The 26,448-nt window shown below is 33.6% G+C and overlaps 1 protein-coding gene across 1 annotated transcript in view; it reads right to left on the bottom strand.

Annotated features, from left to right (window-relative positions):
- LOC112945752 (CUB and sushi domain-containing protein 3-like) overlaps positions 1 to 26,448 on the bottom strand; it is an 84,507-nt gene that overhangs the window by 4,871 nt on the left and 53,188 nt on the right. Inside the window, exon 5 of the mRNA XM_026037416.1 lies at positions 15,644 to 15,756. Coding sequence (XP_025893201.1) covers positions 15,644 to 15,756 — 113 coding nt within the window. The remainder of the gene's footprint in view (positions 1 to 15,643; positions 15,757 to 26,448) is intronic.

The raw sequence follows: 26,448 nt of genomic DNA, 5'->3' as shown, positions 1-26,448 counted from the left end.
AGAGAGAAAGGAAAACTGACTCTTGCTTTTTGGTTAAAGTTAAAACCAACAACTTTCTATCAGTTTAAGCCAGCTCAACAGATAGGTCACCAGTTACTAATTCTCAATTAGAAGTCGAGGGAATTTGGGGCCTGAGGAAGTACCAGGCTGCTGCATAGGAGGAAGCAATATGGGAGGCAAGAAGGAGCAGTTCATAAGAAAGGGAACCCAATGGACCCATAACAAAGTGGTCTGGGATCTACTTGATAGGAAAACATCTTTTCTGAGTGAGTCTCTGTGGCAAGAGAGATGATCAAGTTCTGGAGAACTGGGTGCCTCCATTTGGATGCCTTCATTTGGAGCCTCCATGGGAGCCTCTTGTGTCAAACAAGATACTTAAGTAAGGAGGAAAGCTTTGAAGCAGCATTTACTCAGGAGAAGGACCAGCTCCCTAGAAAAAAGATCAAGCTGATACTCTGAGGAGTGACACAGTTCAGAAAACTAGTCTCAATGAACCATTACTCAAAAGCGTTGTAACTGCTAAAACTTTGGATAACRCAAACATATGGAAGACCCATAAGTCTTTCTATTTATGTAGGAGTGGAGATTGCTCGTGATTCTAGGATCATTTTAGTCAAGAAAAGAGGCAAAGGCCTTTGACATTTGCCTGAGACAAAGTTCCAGAAATAGATTATGAGTCTGTGCTAGAGGCACACAATTTGCATATGCAATATGCTGCAAATATATACAGGGTTCCTCTTGTAAACATATGATAGAAAGTGAAATTTACCCCAGATAAACTCATAGTGGAAGCTAATCTAATGAACTGACATTGTACTAATAACCACTAAAGATGATAAAATAACCCAGGTAGAGCAAGAATACCTTTTCCCACTCTGAGGAAATATTGACATGGGGAAATTTTAAGAAAAAAAAAATCTAATACAATAGAAATAATTGTATTTAAAGGGATTTTCTTGTTATTTGAGAAGTTTTTGACCCAGAAAAGCAGCCATTAAATGGGGAAAGCTAGAAGAATGCATCTTTTCTCTTCACTAAGTAAAAAATTCAAAATAGATTCATTTTAAGTTTTAAATGATTTGACAATGCTGAATTATATTTTATCTAATTTGCATTAAAAATGTAGGTCCGAAAAAGAATGTTCATATATATTGGAGAGCAGTATCAAAGAAATGTAGTTTTTTTGAGATAAGATCTTAATTTTAATCTGTACACACTTTAGCAACAAGTCACTCTTAACCTAATTTAATTAATTTCAGACAAAACAACTTGAGATTTATGCTCATTTTAGACACTTGATCTCTATGCTCTGTTAGGTCAGGTCAGTCCCTGGCTAAGCTGAGGGTTTTATCTGTAGCAGCTATCTCTTATTAACCAGAGCTGYTCAGCTTTTTACATTCTTGCTAACACAAGCTAAAATAGTTAATATGCATTAATATCTGATTTAAGACTGCATTTGTCATAATTAATGACTATTAATTAACTACTATACTTTAGTATACTATACTAAAATAATATCTTAGCAGGAGAACAAATAGACATGATTTTATGGTAAAAATTATATATATTTCTCATTATTAATTAAAGTGAYTCTAAAATTACAAAATTACCATGCTTTCAGACATTAACTATCAACAGCACTAAAATAAACTTCTTCCAGCACAATGTCATTTATAAACAAAGTTTTAATTCAAAGTAAGTTACTGCAACTGCTGGTTTTAGAAGTTGGCTGTTATTCCATAATTCCAAGACTGAAAACATTAATGCAGGGAGCAGCTCAACTGGCTTCAAAGCCTATTACTAGAAGTTTGCAATACAATTAAAGAAGAATGATTCATAAAAAGTATTTAAGAAATATTTTTGTTAAATATTAAATATTAATGTTAAATGTAAATATTAATGTTAAATGTTAAATAAATACTTAAATATTTTTGTTAAATGATTTGTTCTTTGGAAATAACTGATGAGCAACAAAGTGTTTTCAGACAATCCATTTAATGGTGGTAATAGCTAATTAGGAGTAAAACTGATTAAAAAGAGTGAACATCCTACTTTGCAAGATCAGTTGGGGTCTTCAGGTCTTCACTATAAGATCAAAGAATAATTCAGGGTAAAACAGATCTCAGAAGGTTTCYTGCCCTGTCATCTCCTCAAATCAGGATCAGACCTGTGGTTTCTTGGGTTTTATCTGCTTAAGTCTTGAGAAAAAACTCTAAGAATGAAGACTGCATAATCTCTATGAATTTCATTAGGTTCTTTCAGTCTGTCTAGGTCCCTCTGAATGGCAGCCTTGATCTCAAATTTACAGCCTATTCCCTCCAATTTGGTGCCATCTGCAAATAACATTCTGTCACTGCTTAAAGGTCACTGTTAAACACATCAAAAAGAAGTGGTTCCAGGATGGACATCTGAAGCACTGCACTCATTAGTAGACCTACAGTTAGAGCATGGCTCAGTAAACATAATCCTCTAAATATGTGTATTTTCAATTTGAGCTTTGAAAGAACAGCATACAGCTAAGTAACACCAAATAAATGCAATCTAAGGTTGTCATTCAGCTGTTATTCTCATACATTTAATGTCTTGATGATTAATTCCTAAGAAGTAAACTGAGTTCAAAATGCCAAAGCAAATAAGCAATATTCAGCATCTTGTTTTTTTCGAGATGAATACAAGCTGTAGGGCTATATTAGTCTTTGGGAATAAAAGTCCAAACACAGAGSTCCCAAGTAGAACTAGGGGGCCTTTTTGACCCTAAAAGGCAAGTGTTAATGAAGTCAGCATAGTACTTTTTCCTTAAGTATCTTAATAGCAAGAAGCAAGCTATACTCCCCTTATTACARTTAGCTTCTCTTAATTGAGAAAGAATTTTTGAAAGTCTTAAATAAAAATAAATTGCATATTACATTGAAAAAAATGGTTAAAAATATGAAAATTTAGAAAAAGAGCTATCAGCTTTTTTATCCTTTATCCATTTTGAATATTTCTATTTACTGTTAAATTCACATTACAATTTTCTTTCTGTTGATTTATAAATCAGGAAAGCAAAAGGAATGAAGCTGAAAGTCAAACACACATTTCACAATCTAAAGACCATATAAATGACTGATACAAAGCATTCTTTTGATTAAATTGATTTTCAGTTTCCACTTGTTCAGAAATTAAATAAAACAATGCATTTAAAGAAATACATCAATAAAAACTGAAGTTCAAAACAAGTTTCAAGACTTCAGTTCAAACAAGCAATCATCACTGGATTTTTTCAAATAGAAAATATTGTAAAAGCTGTCAAGACGCAGGTTTATTATATGCAATTTGTGCTTCCATTCATCTTCAGTTTGTCTACAATTTGTGTAAATGGATTCAGAATTTAATTTTTATTACTTTTCAATACCAAAAGATACTGCTTTGCATTACTACATTTTCTTATTTTTCCTGCCTTTATTTCCTTTCCCTTTCTCTCAGGCTCCCTACTATTATTTCCCTCTTTTCTGTCTCTTTATCTTGTGTATTAATTTTGAATGGAAAGCAACTACTGTAGTAAGAAGCAGACAGAACAGAATGAAATAACAAATAAGCATTAGCTAGAAAATTCAKTTTTTTGGGACATTTAGATACTAGTTCTCCTTCAAAATATATGCATTCATATATGATTTTCCAGATGCTTTTCTCAATAAACTTACTACTGCCCCAAAATATTTGAACTAGACATTGAAAATATGAAAATACGCTAAATCAATGTAGCTTTATTATTTCCAAATTCATACCAGTRAATCAGTGAAAATCTGATTTTTGGTCCAGACAAGGTCAACCTTCTATCTTTTGATTTTACAGAAATTTCAAACAGCTTATTTCCCTTGCACTAAATGCAGATCATAAGCAGAGAATTGTCACCATCTTTTTCTATATGCAACTATTCATATAACAGATTTTATTCCAGCACTATGTATTTGTTTAATAGAACAATGTTATGAAAATAAGCAATACAGGGTATATGTTGTTCTTTTGGTTTGTTTTAATGCAGTAGAAAAATCTTCTTTGAAAGCTCTACTACTTTTAAACATATAAAAACTAGATTAGCAGTTATAACACAAAGAAGTATTTGAAAATGAGAAAACACTGATTTGATATATTACATGAAATATTTCTTTTGGGAGGGATGATAGAATCATYCTGTTATCTCCTCAATGGAAGTGCATATCAATGCAAGACAGATTTGTGCAATCCACAATAATCATGCAAAATAAATTCCTTGAGACTCTACTTCAAGAATATTATTAGAATCTATGTGATGAATGATAAAATGCTGGGGAAGGACAATATTTACATCTATTGGCCTAGTTATTAGTATTTATTTTACAAAAGAGACAAGTGCCTTTATCAACTAAAATTCCTTACCAGCAGAGCCTTATGTTACTAATTAATACCTTTGTAATTTGCTCTGAAGAATTATGGTGCCACAAGAAGATGTATTTACTTAGTCTTTTTTTTTTTTTTTTTAAGATAACAAGGAATACTCTATATGCAGACTATGCATATAGCAATAAGTTTAGCAGAAAGGAAAATGAAAGGATTCTATACATTCTGCAGTCTAGCCCACAGTGCTATCTTGGATCATGCACAAAAACCAAAAGGCCTTCATGAAGGAGTTTTTAACAACTAAATCCTGGAGAGTTTTGGAAATCAACCTCTCCCAAGATTTTAATAAGAATCATCATGAATAGAGAATAGGAAAGAAGTAATTTCAATTTAGTTTTGGTATGTGTGCTATAACTTGCTTTTATGAAAAGAGAGAAAGCAAATTTAAAAATATTGTAGAATATTTACCCTTTTGAAAATTGCTAAGGTGTGAATACATATCATGGAAATTTTATCAGAGGTTTATGAGTTTTAACAAAGACAAAAAATGACTAAATGACTAAATGACTAAATGACTAAATGACTGCTATGTGACAATTTTTTGTTCTAGATCATCTAGGGAGGAAGGAACTATGTCATACAAACTTACTACTATCCAAGTAATTTAAGACTTGCAAAATTAAAAAAAAAAAAAAAAATCACTCCAGGAAAGGTAACTTTAACAGCTAATAAGAAGAGCTTTTTGTTTAGTTTGTTTGTTTAGTTGGTTGGATGTTTTTTTTCTGGCAAATTGGTACTGGCTAAAAATAGTCAGTTCTTAGATGTAGTGCTCATTTGCTTCACAAATGGCAAAGACAAAACTGCAGAAAAGGTATCTTGCCAGTTTACATTAATATCAGTCTAACTATGAGCAGTGAGAATGACAGAATAGAATTGTTAACATTCAAGTCCAGAGATTGCACTCTTTCCTCTACAATGACTTTGTAACTGTCTAGTGACTATTGCCTGACCTGTTAGAGCTTGGGGAGTGTTAGGCTCTGAGAATATGACATACCTTAAAGGTCTGACAAAGCGAGGTAGTGACTGCATAAGATGCATCAGGTATTTATATTTACAGAGGCATGGGGAGGCTATTACACAACTTTCAGGTTTATTAAGACCTGTTGAGCAGGAAGCAGTCTGTGTGCTAAGAAAACAGATGAAAGGAAACACAAAGGCCTGCAATATTGAGGAAGAGGACCCACCACTGAGAACATCTCCCTCTTCATTCAGAAGTCCCCAGGATACTTGGCTCCTTGTAACTCCCCTCCTGAGAGGGATGCTGAAAAGATGAGTACAAGACTGGAGAAAAGGGGTGGATTTGAGATGGTTACTCTTAAATAGAAATTCTAATTTTTACAATTGAGATTTTTCTGTAGTCGGAATCTGGACAATTAGACTGCTAAAACATCTTTCAGAATAACAGTAACCTGTTTTCTCCATACATACTGTGCTTCCTCTCCCTTTTGCCCATAGTAACTTTGTGCATGTAATGACATTACATGATGTAATAAATATTTTACTTTGCAACTAACATAACCTCGTAAATGACATTTCTATGTACTTGCCAGCCCTTGCTTTCCCTGTGCCCCATGGCTTCCACTCAGTGCCATCAGGGGCTTGGGTCACTGCCTCCAATACCGCTAYTGTGCCAGCTTCCGCTCCAGCTCCACCACAGTCCTACCCTGTCCACCCATGGCCCCATTCCCAGCCCCACAGCGGTGCCTGAGGCCTCCTGGGCAGGGCCTGTCCCAGCTCCCCAAGGTCCTGCTCCCTCGGGTAGGCAACCAAATCTGGTGGCCAGGACCTCACAGAACCAGCCCCACAGACCCAACCTGTGCTCTCCAGCACTGAGCAGCCCCCAGCCCACGTGGTGCCCTGGCCATGGCAGGCACTTCCTGAGAATAATGCCATGTTTACAGACAAAGCAAAGCATTGCATTTAACAAGAGGTAAGTGGCTCTCCCTCTTATGAAGTTATGAAGTTTATCTTTAAAACAAATAAATATTACTTAAAAAGCAATATAGCACTGAACTATTTATAAAACAATTTTTACCGGTTGTATTTTTCTTTTCATTTAAAATGTCAGAATCCACTAAAAAAAMCCCTTTTTTTTCCCCCAAAGTACTCCTTAAGAAAGGTCAAGTCCTAAGTGAGATGAAAACAGTCCTCTAGGAAGGAAAAAGGAAGAAGTACAGAAACTGATTCAAACTGACTTACACTGTAAAGGGAAAGGCTTTTCTCATGAACACTATGTGCTGTCATCAGCAAGCAGGCAGTGAGGGAGATACAGAGTGGACATGGAGCACAGAACAGAGGAGCTCTGCCTCGGGAAAGGCTTTCCCATATAGACCTCCAGCGATACATTTCTCAGTGAGTTCAAGCAAGGTTAAGAGAAATGTTCATGAGTTACAATTAACTCATTCTTAAGACAGTTACACATAAAGTGTTTTAATGAGCATTTCAGGCAATTTTGCACCACATTACAATCCTAGGAATGGAAGAGTTAGCTTTAAATAGTCAAAGTGGTTTCTATTATCCAAGGTAGCTCCTTTAGCTCAAATAACTTTCCTCAGCAGTCTATTAAGTTATATATAGACACAGACCCTATATAAAGAGGTGTATTATCTAATAGAACGATATATTGGCATATCYAAATGTGAAAATTCAATTTTCTTAAGTGGCACGTGGGTTTTGGATAACTCTTAAAATATGAATACGATAGAACTCTAAAAGGTGCAATTTTGAGAATATTGGTTGAACAACATTATATTTTCCTTTTTCCATTCAAAGATGGAAATTTGGAATTTTCCAAAGAAATGGGCAATTTCCTATAGTCAGGCACCAAACATGGTTTTCTGGGTTCCTGTCTTGTGAGAGTCTGCTTTTGGCAGCTTCCTTCTACAGAGAAGAGCTAACTRCTCTAAGGCAGAGTAGTCACAACACTGGAATACAGAGAATTCAGGTACCAGACAACAAATGGGGAAAAAAAATAAAAACAACAATAGASGTGAAAATTAATACTAGGTTATGATACTTGGATTAAAAAAAAATATATATATCATCCAAAGAATCAGGAGATTGAACTGTGGAAATTAGTGGAAACTCTCTACCTCTGACATTGATATTAATATGGGATATTCACACATACTGTTGGATAGTTTTCAAGTAACAGATGGACATCTGTTAAATATCTCTACAGCAAGTTTTAATCCTTCTCCTGTACAAACTAATTCGCACAGTGTTATGCTGAAAATGATTTATTTAAACTTATCTTGATAGAAACTAATTTGTAATAAACATGTCTTTCCTGGACAGTAGGGTGCTTGACTAGGTTATTTGTGTTTTTTTCAGAGAGAGGCAAGCACTTAACCACAAATCTTTCTAGTGTCAGCAATATAACTGTGAAAGACAACAGAGTCCTCCTCAATGGGTCTTTAAAAATACTGAAATGCTCATTTTTTAAATTGAAGCTCTATCTGATGATCATGGGATATTATGTATGTTCTCCATCTCCCTGATTTGGTTCTAATTACTTGAACTTAGAATTTAGCTATTTTATGCATAGTGAACAATTTTGCCATTATTCCTAGTTATTTTATCAAAAACAAACAACCYTGTAATCATCTTTATATAGGTAAGAGCTTCTAACAGATAACACACAGTTCCCAAAGTAATTCTTTTGTGAGTAGGAAATAGTTGTTATAGAGTATTAGTGACTGAGAATTTTCAGCAAATAATAAGTGAATTCATTCTCTTGAGAACTAAACACACCACATTAGTTCTAACACATCAGTACAGAGAGAAACATTTGCCTCTGTACACAGACTTCACTGCACCCATGGGATACTTAAATGTCAATTAGACCCTCAAAACAGACATTGTATTAACCTCTCCAACAGATAAAAGGGTGAATTCCTTTCAGGTTGTTTTATATGAATCARACTAATTAATTAACTGGGTTGGTTAATTAATTCCCATTGGGGTCTTTAGGAAGTTGAATGATTCTTACCTTAAATTTGCTCTAAGTGTCAAAACAGTGTGTTCAAAAGGATTCAGAAACAAGTAAAAGTTTATTCCTTATCATAATTGTCTGACTCTGTTTCTGTACTTTTATTCAAAGAAAAAAGAAAATTTCAAGAAAACTTATACATAGGTGAAGGAGATGAGGAAGTACTGAAATATTATTTTTGTCATATAGTATCTAGAATAATATTAAAAAGAATAGCCTAGCTTTTTGGCTTTCTTTGAATTTAAGATTATATACATGGKACACAGTGTCAGACCAAAGACCTATGTAAACCTACTATGGTCAAAGCTTGTTCAAAAGCGTGTATCTAAGCAAAAATATAAAGACTAAGTGATGTTTTCAGGGCAAATTGCAGACCACATTTGCAGAGCACTAAACCAGACTTAGTTTTTGTGTGCAAAAACTCTCAATGCACTTCTCTACGCTTAATTTGCCATTTGGCTATGGATGTGAAGAAATAGCTCTTTTGTTTGTTTTAAACCTGTCTGCTTAATTGTCCATAGTTCTTAATGAACAAAATAGTTAGCACTGCCCTTGCCATTCATGATTTTCCAGTATTCTATCTCTTCTCTTCCCTCAGTCCTATCACTCAATATGTTTTAGACTGCACAGTCCTAAATTATTCAGTCACTTTTCAAACATAAATGAATCCATCTCTTTGACCATCTTTTCTGCCCTTCTCTGAACTTCACTTTAGCTACCTCCCCCTGCCCCACCCCAAGTAAGCCAAAACACTCAAGCTTTCTAAGAAAATATCACTGGAACTGCAAATGCATAAGACAATGAGCTAATTTCATTTTAGGAAAAGGTAAAACTAAACGATAATATTTGATACAGAAAATTCAKCCCAAACAGATCTTTGTTGGCATCTCTAAAACCAAGTGAGCAAATAAAAATAAGAAACTTAAATTTTAGAAGATGCTGCAAATGAACCTTGTTATTCAGAGTGCTACTCTATTGCTGTTCCAGCAATGTTCAAACATTGCTTTAGAAATAGAGAAGGTATGACCAAGATGGTTTTCAGAGGAACATAGCCATATTTTTTTCAAAATTAAAATGTTTCAATGCACCTAAAGCATTAGCAGATTTTCTTTATATCAAGTATGAAATTAAGAGAAAGCATCTATTAAATGATAAAAAGAAGAACCTATTACTGTGTCAATTAATGTATCATCTAGAAGTAAATTACAAGCCATTAATTTAAATATTAGCACAGACTGTCATGTTTTCAAATTAAACTTTAATTATGTTGCCTTTTCAAAAAGCAACATACTTATTTGGGACAGAAAAATGAACAAAAAATTTAGAAATTGATCTTTCTGGATCTGTAAACAGTTAGCTATGTACAGGATATAACTTCAACTGATTAATATGCAAATGGTGTATTATTAAAACCTATAATTAGGAGAATTAAAAAATATCTATTTCAAAATGAAAGGGTCAACAAAATGTGGCAAGTTTTCTCCTTTCTGTTTTGACTGTATCAAAATCAATGTCATTCTGTGTATGTTCATTCTGCAAATGTATAGGTGTGAATAAAAAAACCTATCAAGAGTACAAAGGTGGAAAACCCTCCCTTCAGAAAGTATAGGTCAGTTTAAGATAAAGCAGAGCTAACAGACCCATGGGTAAGAAAATCTGCTAAATGCATTTACTTACGTGACAATTTATGTAATTTAAGCACAAGTTATTGTGATGCCTGGAGGCAAAAAGTGACCTGCTGAAAAGCTCTGGCAATTTYTTTTCGTGATATGAAGACAATGTTCTCTTTCTTCCCTCATCCACTGCAAAAACAGCTAGCTCTTTGGGCTGTGTTTGACAAGAGGAATCACTTCAGGGTCTGAACAGAGTAACAAACTTACAATGCTGAGAACTAAAAATCTGTCATACATGTCCCTCTAAAATTATGAGTGCACTGCCCTGAGCAGAGGCTTTGGAAGCTGTGACACAAGTGATGCAGCACCTTAACCTCTCAGGACTCTAAATACTCCGCTGAGTGTTTTTGTGTTAAAAAGTCATCCTCATGAAAGAGTCGTCACTTTAGCTGAGATTAAGTCTGATATTAAGACACCTAGAGTTGTGTGTCTATAGTTGTACTCAGTGCCTAAATTGCCACTGTAGTCAATGGTAATCTAGTAAGTGTGGTCTGGGTAACTCCTTAACTCATCCTAAAGTATACACATAGGGCACAATACAAACTGCCTAACTGCTGTTAATTACTACCTTCGGTCCTTTTCCCTGTTTTCTAGTTCCTGTTCCAGAAGAGTACGGATATTTTCCCTGAAATTCTAATTTGCCAAAAGCACATGGACATTCTCTTTATTGTAGAGCATCCACGCTAGCCTTACCCAGTGGCCACCTAAATTGCTCCTCACCATGCAGTGACCACACTAGCTACTTACAGGAAAGATTCAGTTGCCCTTTCATTTAGTGAATGACACTAAATGAAACACTAAATGAAAGTAACACACTTTCATTTAGTGAAATTTTGAATCTTTGCAGCACCTTGCTTTGCCTCCATCAGCCAGACAAGCCTGTGCTTGTTCTTAAGTGCAAGCTTGTGCAGATAATCTGCCAGAAATATCTTGGATACCCTGGGTAATCTGTCAGTGCACATAAATTCATGGGTAGCTGAACAGAGCCCCACAGTCCAATGATGGATGTTTAGATATTTCATAAACCTGTAATTCAGAGACATCTACATTTTGGTGACTTAGCTTACARTCTAAGATTTTGTTGCCAGCTGTGTCTTCCAGCACAAGTATCATATATTGTTACTGGGAAAAAGTAATGCTAGGGATTTTGAGATATGTAACTAAAGACAAATTCTGTTAAAATTGTTAGATGTTCTGAAACAAGTGACAGAGACCATTTTTTCCTTCTGGTAACTCTAGCCATAATGCTCTGAGGAGTCTGGTACTCCTTATTTGTGAGTATTCTTGCAAAGAATGCATATATAAAGTAAATAATGTCTTGCTCCCATAAATCATTTCTGAATGAAGGCATATTTTTATTCATATACAAAATGACAGAAAGAAAAAAGAAAACAACAATGGAGAATCAAACAACAAATAAAGAGAAAAAGGAAAATTGTTTATTCTCAGTTTTCTCCATATTGCTGAACATGTCAAAAGTGCTGGCTTTCATCTCAGTTCAGCTCCCCATAGCTGGCTGCCAAGTATTAAGCAGAGTAACCATTTGCATGCTTTTCACACAGCGTAATGACAACTAAACATTATTCTATCTGAAAAGCTTGTGGATATATTCCATCCTTTCATTTGTATTTTCCTATAAGCAAAGATTCTTAATGGAAGACAGAGGAGATCGTACACTCAATTGATACATTTGGAACTACTTTATTCATAGTTCAAGCACTATTTTCTACATGGTCTAAACAGTGTAACTACTGAATTACAATATGTAGTGTAAATATTCAGTGAAAGGGAGAAAGAAGCAAAAGTATTTCACAAGTTAGACAGCAAGTATAGGGCTATCAGTGAAACCTTCTAGTATCTTTAAAGTTGATGTAGGACCTCAAAAGATAGCTAGGATTCATTAAAAAAAAATAGTATGGAATTCTTATCCAAAAGCCACTTCAGAGTCCAAATACACTTGACATTACTAAAGAATATCGAGGTCTGGATACCCCTCTTTTCTGTCTTTAAGACTGAAAGTTGTAAAACAGACTTAATGCTTTTTGTTCGCCTAGCCAATGCTTATGGATTGATGCATAAGTGATAGGATGTAAAGAGTAGCCAAAAGAACACAGCAAGCATAAGGAAGTTTTACAGCAATAGCGAAAGCATGGAATAAAAGCTGATCTGATTTTAGAGCGAGAACAATTGGCAAGAATTGTGGTAGCAGCACTCTCAGGAAGATCAAAGAGACTTTGGTCCTATTATAATCAGTAATTTCTTAGTGCAAAAGGAATTAGAAAGCAATAAAGACACAAGTCATCAAGACAAAGCACTCTCAGTGAATAAAATAAGTGCTAAAACATAGGTGATCAGAGCAGCAAGAATGAGAGATTCTTCATTGTAACATAAACTGGTTAGGATGAAAGGAGGGAAATTATTTTGAATCTCTTCTAATTGAATATGTCCCTTTGATTAATCAATTACCATCTATTTTTGAATAATTTGTAATTCAATATCTTTTATAAATCAAAATGCCTAGTAAAATTAATTCACATAACCTGCATGACATTGCATTTATGTGAATCTGACAATTTCCCATATTTCCATGTACTTCAGTGTATTTCATTTGTTTTGTAAAAAACAATTTAAATGCTTTCACAGGTGTWTGCAAGACTGAAGCCTTGAACGGTAAATTAGGCAAAGTATGATGAATAAGAAAAATAAAAAGTTGTTCAGGGAAGATTATGTAAATTCCCTATTTTTTTGTATGTGAAGCTTGACTTAAAGATTTTGCATTGCAGCAGTATTATTTCCCCTTTCATATGAGCAACTTGGCCATACTAGCATGAAATATACTCTGGAGTTAAGCCATRAGAGGTTACCTTGTGAAAAAAGATCAAGAAACAATTTGCATGTATTTAAGAGAGCAGAAGGAAATAAGATTAATGCCTTTCACATCCTGCCTAGCAGCAAATGCAGAGCTTCTTTTGGTTTAAACGCATCAACTGGCAAAGTTTTGCAGGTATGACAATGCTAAAAAGCTTGTTTGTGCAAAAGAACAGAGAGCCAAGGAAGCAAGCAGGATAAAGCAGTACCAGAATGTGAGGCTCTTCATGGAATAAGATAATTGTGCCTTGATGTTCAATGCCTTGATGTTGAAGATTTGGAATCTAGACTTTCCCAAAGAGGCAACAAAGGAAGGAAGTTAAAGTATGTGAAGTGGTGAGAAATTCCTATTCTAGCTGCAGCGGCAAGACACAGGAAAGATTAAGCAAGTGTYGAGGTGAGAAGTCTAGCAGATGTTATAGTACCATATAGGTTAATTAAGCAGGGGAAAGAGTGAGATTTTACAGCACAGTTATTATGGTATCATAAAAAGGATGTAGTGATGATACAGGTTATTGAAAGAATTAACAGATACTCTTTCAAAAGTGATGCAAAAACACGTCTATCTGTGTTCCTTTTATTTTGATCTGTTTATAATTGTCTGCTTTTCTGAAAATTCATGTCAGCACACAAATGAAATTAAAATTCTATTACACTTCAATTAAACGTGAGTTTTGCACAAAGATTTAAAGTTGCTACTTACTAAAAAAATGCATAGGTTTCACTTACTAAGTAGTATTTTCTGCACTTCTGCATCTTTTTTTTTGTTTGTTTGTTTCTCCACCTATAAGGCTTTTAATATGAAGTTTATTTTATTATAATCTCTTTTGTGATACTACTGACCCCAAAATCTCTTACCCTCTTACCTGGCATTAAATTTTTTTTGGTTTCTAATACCAGTTAACTTGTAACAATCATATCTGCTCGAATATGCWCATTCAATGATTTTAAACTCTGAAACTATTTACTGTTTTTATAAATCAATTTACTCAAACAGCTGCAAAAATGTCTTCATTTTAAGTATAGTAGATGATTGCAACATTTTAAAATTTAGTATATGGTGTACTTTAACACCCTTTTGACGATATATCATTAAAAGCTAAATGAGCATAGCAAAATAATAAAAAGAACTTCAGAGCATAGAAGAAAATGCCATAATGTAATTTCTGTAAAGCCAGGTGCATAATTTTGTTGGTAAAAAGAAACACTCCACATCAGATCTCATACACATAYCAACTAATGTGTTTAAAAAAGTTTGCAAAAAAAGAGTTTGAAACTAAATAAAAGTCTCTTCTCTTTCATCACTTAGTGCCTATCGTTCAAAAATGAACTCCTTGACAGTTTATATTACTTCATAAAAGCCACAAAATAATTATGCTATCATTTCTCAGTTGTTGAGTAGGATGATCTACCAGACAAATTCTTACTTCATATCTTTTTTTTTTTTTTTTCAGTACAAAGTTTAGTTTATGGTACGGTTTATGTCCTTTGGTATGACAGGAGCTATAGAAAATGAGTCATTATCTTTTGTAAAATAGCTACAGAAGCCCTATATCAGTGGTAGAATGGCTCCTTTTACCTAAGTTTTCCCATAAAGAACATTCCAGAACATTCATGACCTCAAGAAGTCTGATATATGGATAATAAGTACTTACTGAAACAGCAAGCAAATTCTACTTTGTTCTTGTATGGAATATCGCAGTTGAGGTAGTTACAAAGAGTTGTAAAAAATTTACTGTTGTAAAAGATCACAGTTGCATAATAAAAATTGGTCCTACTCTTCTGCCAGTTGTAATGTTTAGCTCATTAATGAATTACTTTTAACATACTGAGGACCAGATCCTGCAAACATTTATGTACAGTAACTCTGCTTTGTTCCTTGTAGAGAAATGTAAAAGAAATACCTTAACTTTGCATTGCTAGGAACACTGCAAAAAAAATTATGCTAGCAGAAAAATAGAAAATTGCAACCACAGAAAGGGTTAGTGTTCCCTGAAGACCCACTGGTTCACTGTAGATACTAAGAAGTATTATTTACACTAATGCGTGTGAAAAAGCAGACAGTATTACCAAATACTAATGAAGATCAATTTTCATTAGCACTTCATCATTTTAATGATCCTGTTACAAATGGTGAGATTCCCAAGTTAATGCCTCAGATGMTTTCACTCTTATGCAAAATTATACTTGTTCATAAAAAAAGTGGATAAGAATCTTGAGGAGGTTAATTAAACCCTTAATAAGCCAATGCATTCAGAAATAGGTAACATGAGATAACAATGATAAAACTATCCTATTAAATAGAAACTTACTCACTGTTTTACAAATCTGACTTATACAACCGTAGAGGCAAATAAATATTTAATTATAAAAACATTGTTTCTGCATCTGTTACATTATCTTTCAAAATACTAGGAGCCTTTAAAAGCTAAGTATTTCCACGGTGCACACTTGGAGTAGGTATCTCCTGTAGCTGAATTCGACTAGAATTATACACACTATATAATACCTATACTCTAATATACTACACTTTGACATAACTGTTCCCACAGCTGAATTTATTATTTGTGAAAATATGAGCTACCTTTTTACTAGAATATTTTGTTGGCGTACAATGGTCCTTGCTGTTTCTCTACAACTTAAATCTTTTTTATTCTTAAGAAAAAAAAAAAAAAAAAAAGTTTAAATGTACCTTGGTAATGAGCACTAAATCCACGGTATCGGTGGTTGCTGTCCGTTACAAAATGCAGTCTGAGCCAGTTTTTGTTGCTGATAACTGGGGGAGGTATGTTCATTCCAGAGAGCCTGAATTGAGATAATCAAATAAATAATGTTAATATGTTAATAAAAGACATAAAAATTTATCAGAGCTGAAGATCATTAGATTGTTAGARAGATTTGATAATGGTCCTATATGGATTTTTTTTTTTTTTAAACACACATGCATTGACATGTTTATGCACAGTTCATAAAGAAAAGGAATGAGACTTTTTATGCCTCCAAGAATAGTATAGTATGCCACGTGTTAACAGTCTTGTTCACTCTGCAAGACCAAGTGATGAGAAAAAAAGTCAATGCTGGTCCAGAAACCACATTATTTGTCAGTCATGGCAAATTTGTGCCTAAGTCAGAGGCTAAGTGCCTATCTAAGTCAGAGCACAGGTTAGGCAGAGCACTGCTCTGGCTCCCAGAGAAAGGATCACACCCAGTGATCCTTATGTTCAAGATGTGGAACAGGAGAACTTAAGTTATGTAGAACCTAAACCAATAAAATAGCCTCCTATTTTTCAAGAATAACTATTTTTCTAAAYCCAAGAGTCAACAAAAGGAATACATCTTCCCCCACTTCCATGAATATTTGTTATTAAAGGGATAATGAAGAGGGATCTTTTGTTGTTTTGTTTTGTTCTAATTTCAGAATATTTCTCCAATCAAAGTATTTTTTTCTTTATTTATTTTTTTTCCCAAATGCTCATTAGGAGACTATTTATATTTATTATTAATAGATATGATGCTATAGCTGAAAAATAAAAATGTAAGTAACCTTCTGATAAACAGTGCTTCTATTAAGTCAGTTACCAAGGAAAACATTTCCCACTAACAGGAGTAGACACATCTTCAGCATATCTATCTATGATATGGATGTCAGTATATCTATCTAGATGCTTCCATTTATTTGATAAACAAGTTGATAACACATTGATAAACAAGTTGAACAGCAATTTCTACTTAGTGTGGAAACACTAAGTAGAAATGGGACTTGAAGGGATATTTCAGAATATTTCAGAATATTTCAGAATATTTCACGGTGCGGTGGATCGAGGGCTGGCTGGATGGCAGAGCTCAGAGGGTGGTCATAAATGGGGCCGAGTCCAGCTGGAGGCCTGTGGCCAGTGGNCATCTTCAGCATATCTATCTATGATATGGATGTCAGTATATCTATCTAGATGCTTCCATTTATTTCTAAAGAGAGTTCTTCCTGTAGTTAGAGTGAAATGCTAGGCAACAAGTATGCAGTCACAAATTTAGACATCATGGATTCCTCTTCTGCTTTGAGAAAGAAAAAAGCTATAATGAAACAAGTCATAAAACTATTCAGACATACCACAAGGAATATATTCTGTTTCTTCTGTTTTAAGACTAACCTTAGAAGTAGCTTTGCAAATTATGATTATCAATATTGATATTTCAATTTTATAAACAGAGAAAGTAATGAGCTTAAAGGGAAAGCAAGGTGCCCMAAATCATCCATCTGGTAAGTAACTAAAGAAAATTGAAAGAGAAGTCTGCAAGTTTGCAGCTCCAGCTTTTAAAACTAACGTCAAATCAACTTTACTTAGTAAAATAACTGCAGATATTTTTTTCAGAAGGCACAGTCCTACCTCACATTAAGTCAGGAAATTAGGAAGATGTCTCAACATAATTTCTTTAAAAAATGAGTTTATTTCAATAACATTTTTCAAATGAAACATTGTATTATTTTTCATCCTTTCTTTAGCAATAATAATAGAGGAATGCATTGACTAGACAGAAAAGTGGCGTCCTCCAAATCCATGTGCTTTGCCTTACTAATATCCATGTATACCCTTTCCAAAACATACTTCCCAGGAGTTATTTAATGACTTAATGATTCAAGGTTTTAAATCATATTGTGATAGTAATAGATAATAGCAAAGCCAGATAGAATATAGTAATGTAAATTAATAAYAAATTCCAAAAAATAATCACAGGTGTCTGAATCCTAGATTTTTCTTCTCTAGTTTTCATAGAGGACMTGGATTTAAGTGTAAGCTTAGTCCTTGCTTGGAGGCAAGTAGAACTAACTGTTCAGCTCCACTGGTGAAAATGAATGCTTTTTGGATACAAATCCCTAGGATCAATTTCTATTTATGGTGGCCTATTCAAGTGARTTGTATGCTTTGTTTGGTAGGATTCTATTCTCCAACTATAATCATATTATTCTAATCTATATCATACTTCTCTTGGAAATGCAATAGTCTCTTTCTTAATAAATGCCTTCCTAGATTCCTCAGAGGGGATCTTCTCCTGATTACCTCCATAACTTGATGTAAATCCAGGAGGAAGCTTCTGAACAAATTGTCCTTCCCAAATTCTAGAACCCTTGAGTAGGCTTGGGAGTGGCAAGGTGGAAGGGAGGAAAGGGATGTAGTTGAGACCCAAGAAAGTGTACATGCAAGTTTCAATAAATACTTTCTACTGAATAATTGTCTTGTATAAAACTAATATATTAGAGCTTAATTATTTCCTTGAATTCTTTCCTACGTTAAAAAATATTTAATAAGAATGTGTGATAGCTTTAAAAATCATATCCAAGAATACTCATGTTTTCAATTCTCTGGATTTCAACAATTTCCACTTAAAATATAGTTACAGATTGCAGTTCAACTTGGAAGCCATATACTTAACCTTGAGTTATGAGTCCTCATCCATGAACAGAAGCAGCAAACCTGGGTTAGATTTGAGCCTGTTCTTGGTAACAATGATAAATTGTCAGAAGTAACTCAACATGCCTGTCAAAGCTGGAAACACTAAGTAGAAATGGGACTTGAAGGGATATATCACCATACATCACTATCCAGTGCAAGATCTTGTTTCCACGTAAAAGAGAAATATTATATTATAAAGCTCTCACTATACATTGCACTTTGGCAATATGAAGGTATATTACAAAAGCCTACAAAACTGCAATGTAATGAGAAGCACAAAAAAGGTGGGCCTAAGCTTACAAAGCCACAGTAGTAAGCAATTTGAAGCCACTATTATTCATAATAAAATGTGCACTTTGAAACTGATCTTTTTTAGAGAAGAAAATATTAAAATGCATCTTATTGCATTTTATTTATTGCATTTATTTAAATGCATTTTATTTTATTTTATTTTATTTTATTTTATTTTATTTTATTTTATTTTATTTTATTTTATTTTATTTTATTTTATTTTATTTTATTTTATTTTGTTGCTATGAGATTACAGGATACATATCAGCCTCACTGTGGCAATATCCGACAATCTTTAATATATTTACCCAGAGAGCAGATAATGAAGTGTTTGTCCATCTTGTGTGAAACTCTTGTCCTCCTGTCCCCACAGAATTTTTAATCATTTCTGTGCATGAATCTGAATGTCCCAATCTAAGGAACTACAGTTTCCAAACCACTTGGAAGGCAGAATCTAAGTATTCTGTTCAAGTTATCCAGTCGGCTCAAGCTAATAAGACTATTCCTAGCACATTTTCCTATGAAAACACAATCAGAAACACCAACTAAAGTGTCTCTCTCTTTTTTTTTTTTTTTTTTTTTTTTTTTTAAACTGGCACGTAAGAAGCTAAAACTCTCGTTCAGGAAACTGAACAAGCCAGTTCAACCCTTATTTCCCACAAAAGGATGGGATCCCCTAATGTGACCTAACTTAGTTATTTTCCACGTAAGACGTCATGTGTACAGACAGGCAGTTTCCATATGCATGTGTAGTCRCATATGTGCAATTTCTAGCACTCTGTTACTGTACCATGATGCAGAAAGGATTAAACCAGAAAGAAAATGAAAAAAATTGTAATATCAAGTAATTCTAATATCAAATTAGTACCTATGAGATAAAATGTCGACAATCATTAAGTTCTATGAAACATTTTCATTCTGGTGAAACTTTTAACTAAAGGCAAAGAAGCTACCTGCAAAACCCCTAGCTGTTATGCCAGCTGCTCAGTCTGGTGCTACTTTGCCCCATCCTGCCAGGCTGGCAACTGAGCATCTATTTGCCTGGTTATCGAGCTGTTTGGCTTATTAGTCTTGGTTCTTCCAATCCCCTGGAAATTTCATAGAGCTCTAAGCAATAGTGATACCCAGAATTTCATTTTAAAAAAAATAAATAAATAAATAAAAAAGAAAAGAAAGCCAAAACATATCAAGTCCCTTTTTGGGTTAGCTTTACTTTATTTTGCATTATTGTTGTTGTTGGCTTTTGGATTGCATTTATGCATTGCTCTATAGTGCAATAGCTGTTAGAACTGTGCTTTGTATTCATGACAGTGACTTTCTTATAAGAAAACATGAAATCTTTCTGGATTTTAACTGTGAATTTGTCCATGAAACACACTTTCTAAATGTTCCTTAACAATTTCAGTGACTTAAATTGTTACAAAAATCTTATTACAAGATAAGTAATATACTATATAGACTGATACTTGGGTTTTGGAATTAATTAATTAGTTGCACGTTTCTGTACAGTTATTTCTCTTTATAATATTACCTAATGATGCAATGTAAAATAATTCTTTTATTTAAATTCTCACCTCTGCAGCTAACACAGAAGTAAGAAATATTCACTACTTATGTATTCAAGAATAAACCTATTACTAGAAGAGGTCTCACTGAACAACTGAAACAAAACTAAGATTTATGTCCTATTTCCTAGCAACTACTTTGAGCAGCATATATTCTGCCTATAGCAAAATTCCTCCTTAATTGTTGCTAAAAACATGTGAAAGTTAAATTAAAAGTTAAAATGCAAGGCATGAGAAAACTATGCCCTAGCTATTTAAATATTCTCATGGGGAAAAAAAGAATGTGTTTTATTTTTAAAAWATGTAATATCTAGTTAAGTCTGTCTATCAAGTCAATAGTTCATTAACACGTTTATCCTTGACAGCTAGGGGTTATATTTAAGATCATTCTAATTAAATATGTGCTGATATTGGTTGAGTTCTAACTAAATTCACACTTCCAAAAATCTGATCTTTATAATTTGTGATTTCTAGGGGGCTTGTTCCAGAAAGTAGATTTGCAAGCTGACAGAATTTGCAATGGCAACTGGCAGAAAACAATTGCTTATTCTGTTCATGTAACTACTCTTCTTCTCATGTCAATTTGTCTCCTCAGCAAATTATAAAGCTGTTCACCATTAACAATGCATTGGCAGTTCACTCTAGCTCTGTGCCAGCCATTGCTCCAAGCATAGCTAAAGTGCATCCACTAAAATATTTTCCTGTATTTCCAAGTAAAATAGATAGAACATATATCCATAAAGTAAAATGTATTTTTTTATATATATTTTGAAAGACATAGCTCCTCTCTCAAACTGTGCAGAATCTTGCATAGCAAAGTTATGTCAACAGACAATAGGCTTCCTCTCTGTAAATGTCTTCCATAAACACATAGAAGCTGTTCATGCAGAATCTCAAGATCACTGGTTCTGAATCAGTGGTATAAAGTATTCCACAATTATGTGTAGTCAACAGTATTTTGTTAGATAATCTTTAATTTAAAAGATATTTGAAAAATAATGTTTTTATAATACTTATAATACATCTTGGTTTCATTTGTTTCTAGCCAAGAATAGCAGCAAAAATATAAACAATGTATCTACACATGCTTTAGGAAAGTTCCCATATTGGCAGCTTCTTTGCTATGAAATTACAGATAAGTTACTGGATTTCTGGAGAAATAAAGTGTCAATTTTTTTTTTTTTTTTTTTTTTGAGAATTACATCTTATTCATCTTGGAAATCACTACACTCCTTTCTTTTCTGTATTATTTAGGTGGTAATTTTCAAAAATTATGCTCTGCATTATGCTAAGTCTGTTAAAGTCAAATGATATTTTATAACTACTCAAAAACTATTGTCTAATTGCCATATCATGTTACAAGGTGGAATTCAGGGCAGATTAGTTTGTTTTTTTAATGGTATAGTACATATCTTACATTTCCTTTCAAGATATACCACAAAACACTATCCTTCACTTTAGTACTTGAAATGCACACTGATAGCTAGCTATATTTTTAACAATATGACACAGGTAGTTCAAAAATCCCTGCCTTGTTGAATTATGCACATGTATAAACTAATTTTGATTAGCAAAAATCTTGTATAACAAAATGAAACCAGAAAGAACTGTCTCTTTCTTTAAAATCAGAGGWCAAAGAAATGAGGGCTAGAAGAGACAGATTGTAAAAATAAAAGCATTTGATTTAGTACAAATTTTAAACATTATATCTTATTCTTAAAGACATGCTGGCCAAACTATTCAAAATACATTTCCATTCACATTATTATTTTCTTTTTTGTACATTGCTTATCCACTATGTTTGTCCTGTCTTTTTAAGAAGAGGCTCAGGAGTAGCTCAGAAGCTTATTCTGAACTAGTGAGATAACATGCAGTTTATAATTTACACAAATATAAAAAGTAATTTAGAAATGATATGGACACGACAGATGAGCAGCCAGACCACAAAGGTCCTGTTAAGCTCAAAATTACATCACTAAACAAATGAGTAATAATTTCAAGTAAACAAGAAACTACAAAATAGGTGAATGGGAGGGAGGAGGAGAAGAGTGAGAAAAGGCAACTCTGACCGTATTTGAGTGTCCAATCTTTCTATTTTATTATTAAAGACTTGTCAAAGGTAGCAGAGATTAAGCTTTGTGTGTTATTCTTCTGTTTGTAGCAGCAGTCAGCAACATAGAACCAGGTATTCTTTCAGTGAAATTAATTTCCAAATTATGTGTATTCTACTTTTGTTGCAAGATTAGTCCCAAACAAGAAGCATACAAACCGCTCTAGCATTAGGTAAGATCTTCAAGGGTGACAAAAGATTTATTTGATTTCTCCACATTAGTGCACAATCACCAATGTAAGATATCAACCAGCCAAAGCTTACTTTGTTTACAACACTTGTTTGTACTATATGTGTACAACATATACTCATTATCCAACAATTTGAGTACTCTTTCTTCCATGATTGACTTGATCTCATTCATTCTGAACACCTTTGCAAAAACATTAAAGCCTAAGTGTCAGGGAACTCTTTTGTTGATGCAAGGCCAAGAGAAAGGAAGGGAAGGGAAAGGAAGGGAAGGSAAGGCAAGGCAAGGCAAGGAGAAAAGAAAAAGAGAAAAGTATAACCCCTAAACAATCTAAGGCAATGTTAGAAACTGTCAGGATCTTGAATGTATTGAAAGGCTTTAATGTCCATGTTCATATCACTGGAGGCTTTTCCTCACTCCATCTGCCCATGGGCCCCAATGTCTTCGCTTCAGCTTGTTGACATCTAGACCTCTGTAACTCTTATATTTTATGTACTGATGGAGCATCGATGACACAGTATGTGGAAATGTATATATAAGTATACTTCTGTTTATGGTGGACATGAAATAATTCAAATTAACACCATGCAGTTTGAGAAATCTGGAATATTGCATAAGGCTTTATTTTGTTGACCTTATTTTAAATTACAATAAATTACCAGGAAATAAAAGATCTAGACACATTCAAGTATTCTTGTATTTGCAAATAATGACATGTAATCACTGAAATCAATTACCAAAGGAAGAGGTGGGGGTGGTTTTCTCAAATTTCTTGATGCTTTCTGTCAAGACTGAATGCTTTCCTAGATTATAAACTCTAGTCCAGTCAATTTTTGAGCTTAACACAAGAAAATAAAAGAAATACAAGAGCCTGTCATTTATAGGAAGGAAGATTAAATGACCCACTAGTTCTTTTTGGCACTAAACCCAGCATCTGTGAAATGCACACTGAATCCTAAAAAGCTACAAGAGACACTTTCTCTTATACAAAGGAATTGACCTAAAAGTGTCAGAAGTCATCTCCTTTGCTCTTTACTCAGAGCCATGATCCACTCATTTCTGGGAAGACTTTGTAGGCAACTGGCTCATCCACACAGTGCACAGCAATACCACTGGGGTGGTCAAGTCTATCTTCTCAAAATCTATGCACATCACACTTCTGCTTGTGTACACGTAACCACTGGAAGACACCTAAAGCCAGACATTGAACTGTCTTGCACCACAGAGCGTTACCTTGTGGTCTGGACTACTCCTGTTGCAGACAGGCATCATGCAGAGATCCTCATCCATCCTGAGATGCAGGAATAATAACCCCAAGTGGAGATTCACATTGAAACAGACTGTTCTAGACCTATGCTGGTATGTCACTGAGCTGAACCCTACAGATGCACATAAAGGACTATTCACAACAGAAGGGTTGTGAATACACAGCCTTCCAAAATACCATATCGRAGAGGAAATAATCAAAAAATAGGTGATTACTGAGTTTATATACACTAAGATATCTCAATAAGAGATTTATATTCCTTCAATGTTGTCTGTACTTTATAGAATAGTAAATATTACAGAAGCTATTTAAAAAAAAGTAACRTTTATAGCAAACCTTAGGAAAAAAAATGGAAATTTTATTCTTATTTTGGATGTCGTGTGTATGCGTACCTGTAAAAAAGTATTATTTCACTAATTAAAATTCATTATGCATAGTTATGTTTAAAATCATTATATATACAATTATTTTCTTCTGAAAATTAAATGTTACTTTGAAAAACAATCATGTTCCCTTTAGGGACACCACTGCATGCATTTGATTGCTGGCCACCTGCTGTTCCCAGTAAATCAAACTGTAAACTACTGATCCATGTCACAACATTTTAACCTCTCCATGCTTTGGAACCATGCCTCTGAGCTGAACATTTGTAGTTTAATTTGTCCAACAGAAGACATCATAGTGCCTGTTAACAGAGGCCATWCTGAAGATTTAAAGAGCAATAAATGTCTAAAGAACCAATACAACAAGAAATTATTAGCTAAGAAGTATGTGTGAGAGTCTTCTGAGTATTGTGAAATCTCATAGTATATTTTTAAATGCAGATAATTAATATAATTTTAAATAACAAAAGGCAGTTAGTAAATGAGAACAATTTCATTTGATTTTACTGGAGCAATTTGTGTTATAAATAATAAAATTTAAATATTGAGAAATTTTCAACTTAAAACTTTAAAAACACACTTTAAAATGAATGCCTCTGTCTTGATAAGGAAATGAAACATTTTTATTGGGATAGATGCTAGTGTCATCTGTATTTTATTCTCGCGTATCTGCTTTCTGCCTCTCCCAAAAAAYCTGTGACCTAAGTAAGACCATTACAGAATAAGAGGAGCTAGTTTCTATATAAGACAGAGGCAAAAATGTTTCTTAAAGAAAACCAAAGTTTAGAAGATTCAATGATATTTTGTTGTTAGAACGAAATATAATACACTCTAGGAGAATCAGATGCCTTGTTTCAAGGGACAGCACATKATGTAGTTTTTCCAAACCAGTTGAGGTTTCATATAACATTCCTTAAAATATAGTTTTGATTTAATTTACCATATAAATAAATTATTTTCCATAACATTTGGCTGAGAAATGATACAGCATTCCATTAAAAGCTGACTCTCTAAAATATATAGTATATCTATACATGTATATATGTTATAGCTTAACTTCTTTTATGATGCCTATTACTGATATCAGCAGCAATGATGATGTGACTCTCTGAGCACTCTGAATGACTGCTAATTCTGGATATATCTGAGATGGAAAATTTGTAATATTATGGCTATATTAACATTCAGATTTATTAACYGATAAATGACAATAGATGACATTCACTTATTATGAAGTTTGATCTTTAAATTATTGCACTTGTAAGAATGTAACAATTAGGTTACATTCTACAGGTATTCCATAGGTTAAGTAACCATAAGAGACTATGCATGGTCAGATGAAAGCAATTTTAGAGCCTTTKGTTTTACTTCAGCTTAAACCTGGAATATCCCATCTAAGACAATACAGAACAAATAACAGATTGACTGAGTCACAACAGCAGATAATGAAATATAAAATTGTTTCCCAATTATTTTTTAATGTTTTATCAAAATATACTAGAAAATGGTCAGATGACTGAGAAAYATGAAAAGATCTGTATGCAGTTTTGAAGGCTCGATAAATATCTGGTATCATTTTCACTTGCAAATCAGTTACTTCAGTTACTACAGTTACTTCAATTAGTTCATTTACAACATTTTGGATTACTTAATTCAACATTTTTTAATATCCCCATTAACCTTGTCTTAAGCAACTTAAGGCTTTGTGTTTGTATAAATGCAAAGTAATGATCTAATTAGGATTGATCTTTGTACATACACACACAAAAAACATACTTAACTATGCAAATGGAGAATACAATGCCAAAAAAATGACTCTTTTATTATGAATTATAACTTTGGGGGTTCTTTCTGCTGTCTGGATATTCATTTGTCATTTTATATTTATGCCTTTKTTTTCTCCTGTTAATATATAGCATATTGTACCTGTCAATTAAATATCACCTTGTTGATGCTTGCATGTTCAGTTGAATTTATCAGCACCATTTTGAAGTTTATTTCCATCTTCTGAAATGCTTGTACCCCCACACTCTACCACTGCTTGGTGCCATAAGCACTATTTATGCACAATTCCTTCTTGCTAGCCAAGGATCTGTGAAAATATCCAGCATTACCTGACCTAGACCTCTGTAGCATCAATCTGAATGGTTTTCAGATTGAGATTCACTGATAACTACTCTTTGCATGCATTTTCCAGGCAAATTTTCCAGCATATATTTAGAGGCCACATTTACTCTTTTTTTT

Source organism: Nothoprocta perdicaria, unplaced genomic scaffold (assembly GCF_003342845.1).
Source record: "Nothoprocta perdicaria isolate Ctin4 unplaced genomic scaffold, notPer1 scaffold_199, whole genome shotgun sequence".
Lineage (NCBI taxonomy): Eukaryota > Metazoa > Chordata > Aves > Tinamiformes > Tinamidae > Nothoprocta > Nothoprocta perdicaria.
The sequence above is the reverse complement of the archived record's forward strand: the minus strand, read 5'-3'. Positions and strand labels throughout refer to the sequence as shown.